Consider the following 4087-nt stretch of genomic DNA (forward strand, 5'->3'; position numbering starts at 1 on the left):
TACTCAAAAATGAAACAACTTTATACCTACATATTTTAATTATTATTATTTTTAATCGCTTCAGATTATTAGAGTGGTTGAATCATGAAATAAATGCAAAAGAGGATTCAAAATAATCATACATTTATTATGATATTCGTCTGCAAAATGTACAAAACTGACAACACTAATCAAAACAACATGGATGATTAACATATTCAAGCTCTTTCTTCTTACTCTTATGAGGTAACGCACTCTTGTGCTAACATGACTAGATTTGATGACTACTATTTGTGATTGTCATGGATTTGTAGTAGTGGCCTGATTTTGTGCGATCACAGTATAATTAGGAATCAAGTGCTAAATATCGTGCCAAAGAGTCTGTACAGGTTAGATAAAAATTCACATGAAAATAATGATAAATAATTGTTTACATCATGATGCATTAAATAGTTATGAAAATACAAAATTCTAAAGCACAATATTTATAATCTTTCTTTTTTCTGAAAACTTCTTACGACATTCGAAAAAGTTCAGAATAGCCTTTGACAAGCATTGTAATTAAAGTTAAACCCATTGCCTGTTCTTTACCTTCGCTAATGGGTTTAATATATCATAAACATTTACTGAAATCGTAGAAATTGATAATTGTTTAGATTAGATTAAAGTGGACAAAAAAAATTAAGTTTTCACATTTTAAATTAGAAAGTGGAAAAATTTTTAGTACAGCTAATTCAAATAAAATTATCAAAATTACTTAAACTTTGATTATTGTTTAGCTATTAAAATGCTGATAAAGACCTGTAGTCTTTCCTTCAGAAAGAATCACATTGATGCAGTCTTCAGTACTGAGAAATAATTGAGTATTTTTTTTTCCCCCTCACTCGTTTTTTGACATTATCATTTTACCGCATCGGAGTTGCACTTAACTGAACTAAATTACAAAAATGTCAATATGCATTTTCTTCAAAATGTTCTAACAAAATATGCATGCCTCATTTTATCTCAGTCTTTGAAAGGCAAATTGCTGTTTTAGCCGAAAGTAAACACCCAAGAGGGCTATTACAACAGTCAGTAGGAAAAGAGATACGCACAATAGACCTAGTAAAACATATTCTGCTGAAGAAACACTGATTGTACTGCCAAGGAAATATGTGTTTGCCTCTTGCAAGTTCTGCTTTTTCATGGTTATGGGGCCGTGGATTATCCTCGCAAAAAGTTCAGAATTCGTTCCAGCCAGGAAAGCAGAAACAGTGTCATACCAGAAAGATACACTTCTGTTTAGATCGTTCTGGCCAGTTGGAATCTTGGTGTCTGTGGAGAATTCCATTATCTCTTGCTTGGAGTTGGTGAACTCCGGCCAGTTTTCAACAGATTCGGGATAATTTGGATTTCTGCAAATACAAGAGAAATAAAATATTAACAATTGTTTCTAAATATTAAGATTGTTCATTATCAAGTACATTAGTAAAGGAATTAATACACATCATGCAAAGAATTACGACTTCAGTAATTTAAAGATTTCTATATCCGTTAAAAAAAAGGTATGGATTTCATTAATAAATAATGCTTGCATATTTTCCCTGAAGTTATTTTAAACTTTTCGCAAAACTTTAAAATTACATAACGATGTGGTTAATTGAGTCATCATTTATACATCGGCTATTGGCCATAAAATTAAGACTAATTTAAAGAGTAAGAATCTATGAAAAGTATATAATTATATATGTTACTGTAGAAACCGAAATCCGGTAAATCTTACCAACCTTAGATTGCTAAGATTTATCGGATTTCGGGTTTTTACATTAACATATTATTAATAAAATTAGGAACCTCGAAAACCGCTTTCTTCAAATAATTGATTCAATTTAGTATAAAAAATAATCTTTTAATATTATTTATAAGAAGTTAACATTTCAGCTTTATTTATAAGAATAAAAATATGTTATGAAACTCCCATACGAAACTCACTACTCAATTAGAACTAAGATATCATTTATAAATTGGAAACCCATTTAAAATGAAAGTTAATATATTTTCCATTAGTTGTCATCCATCAACAGTTTACTTTGCAGTATATCTAAATACACATTTAAATACTTAGCAATTTTATCTAAATCTCAAATTTGTAATTTTAGAACATATTAAGTAAAATAATTTTATTAATATTTTCTGAACTGATTATATATATACTGCCTGCGACTACTGTTACTGACTTTATGCGGTGTTAACTGATTATCTTAAAATGATAAGCTGAATACTACTTCAGTGTACTCACCCATTCTTTGCAAAGTTAGAAATTGCAGCAACAGTTCGATTGGTAAGAATGAGTTCTTCGTTGTTGAACGCGGGCATCTTGTGGACCAGCCCAAAGGTGAAAAGGACGTCATCTCCATGTCCAGCCTGTATAAAAGATGGTTGGATGGAGAATGTTGGTCGATGTTTAAACTCATACATGTAGACTTTAGCTTTCTTGTTTTTCGAAAGTAGACGGACGAGCTGTTCCACGTGGGCCTTGACGTAGATATCACTGCAAAAGGCGATATATTTTTTCCTTAGGTCAGATCTTCCATTCAAAAAGAGATATTCATGTTTGACAATTCTGGAAAGAAGAAAATTCTCCTTCTTAGTGAAATCAAGAAGGTTGTTATCGACCAGCTGTCCGAAGTCATCTTCTGTTAGTTCATTGTTTAACATTTTCTGATAAAAAGGAGTTTTGAGAGCGTAATGAACCAACAAACAGAGAGATCCTTCATCGTTATTGATACCAGCCATGACATCTACTGGCGCATGATGACCTTTCGCTACGGCTGTTACTGGCGTTTCTGTGATCAAGGTATTATCGAAGATAGGACGCCATCTCTGTGGTATCTGAAGAGATTTAGCCAAGATAACTTCAGAAGGCAACTTCTGAAGGCAGGAGATAGTGGAAGCAGTAGATGAGCTAAAGCAGTTTGTTAATTGGGCTAGTCGAAGAGTGGCATTTAGAGGATCGTTGTCGAAAACCCATTCGCCAACTGCAACCCCATTTTGAAGGATTACACGATGGAAAAGAGTTTCTCTCTCGTTAAGAGGTGACGTTAAGTGAATGCTAGCGCTCATTGAACCAGTAAATCGACCAAATAAGGTCACTTTATCTGGATTTCCTCCAAAGTTGGCGATATTCTTTTGTACCCAGTGTAAAGCCATTCGCTGGTCCAATAGGCCCACATTCCCTGGTGCTTCTTTCGACAGAGAGCTTAAGAAACCAAATACAGATACTCTATAATTGACAGTGACAACTATCACTTTACCTAAAATAGCCAAATAGCTCCCGTCGAACTGATTGGCATCTGCGTAATCGAAGCCTTCACCCGCCAGCCACACCATTACAGGGAGAGTTTCGTGTTGCTTAACGGCTGGAACGTAAATATTAAGAAGAAGACAGTCTTCGCTGATTTCCGAGTGTTCTGGCTTCAACAAAGGACTGATGACTTCCAAAAGATGAGGCGGTTGATAGCAGGCTGGGCCATATTTGGTGGTATCGCGAACTGCAGACTCCGAGTTCAGTTCATGTGGTGGGAGGAATCGAAGTTTACCAAGTGGTGGTTTAGCGTAAGGAACGCCAAGAAACTCGTAGACTTGAGAGTTTAGCTTCTGAGATTTTCTTCCTTGGAGGATACCAGAGCTCGTAGAGACCCTCGGAGTCAAAAGGGACGCCTCAAAGCTTACGCCGACGAGACAAGCGAAAACAATAACTACTTTCATCTTCTCCTGAGACTCAAAATTTTCCAGAAGTGAATGAAGTTCTGATGACACTACCGGTTCTACGATTTATATACACTCAGAGACCGGCTATCTGGCATGCGAATCACGTGTAGATGCATATCACTACTGCTGCTGTCAGTGACCCTGCTCCTGAGCAGGTGAAAAGGAGCAGCCACTCGCAGACTTACTTTTGAATTTTCAGACATGCGCAGTAACTGCTGACTCAAATTCCGACCTTTCATTTGAAGGACAACGAGAAATCGAAGTGATTTGGCGAAATTGGTACAGCCTACTGCCTGTTACGTATTCTGTGCCGTGATTTGCAGAGAAATTCGCGCGCGCGCGCGTGTGCACAGGAGAA

General features: G+C 35.9%; 1 protein-coding gene across 1 annotated transcript; it reads right to left on the bottom strand.

The window, feature by feature from the left end:
• Window positions 1-863: 863 nt before the first annotated feature.
• Window positions 864-3730, bottom strand: LOC150079685 (carboxylesterase 1C-like). Its single transcript, XM_090382706.1, has 2 exons — window positions 2258-3730; window positions 864-1373 (listed from the first exon to the last, which is right to left on the bottom strand). Exons 1-2 carry the CDS (start codon window positions 3724-3726, stop codon window positions 980-982), a joined length of 1863 nt encoding a protein of 620 aa, XP_090238832.1. The 5' UTR covers window positions 3727-3730; the 3' UTR covers window positions 864-979.
• Window positions 3731-4087: the final 357 nt, after the last annotated feature.

The sequence above is a fragment of the Mastigoproctus giganteus genome, chromosome 10 (genome assembly GCF_048544385.1).
Source record: "Mastigoproctus giganteus isolate SK-2022 chromosome 10, ASM4854438v1, whole genome shotgun sequence".
In the NCBI taxonomy this organism is placed as follows: domain Eukaryota; kingdom Metazoa; phylum Arthropoda; class Arachnida; order Uropygi; family Thelyphonidae; genus Mastigoproctus; species Mastigoproctus giganteus.

Coding starts and splice junctions, on each gene's coding strand:
- LOC150079685 (XM_090382706.1), bottom strand. CDS start 3,726: ATGAAAGTAGTTATTGTTTTCGCTTGTCTCGTCGGCGTAAGCTTTGAG. Junction 1,374..2,257: donor TCTAACTTTGCAAAGAATGG/GTGAGTACACTG, acceptor TTGTATTTGCAG/AAATCCAAATTATCCCGAAT.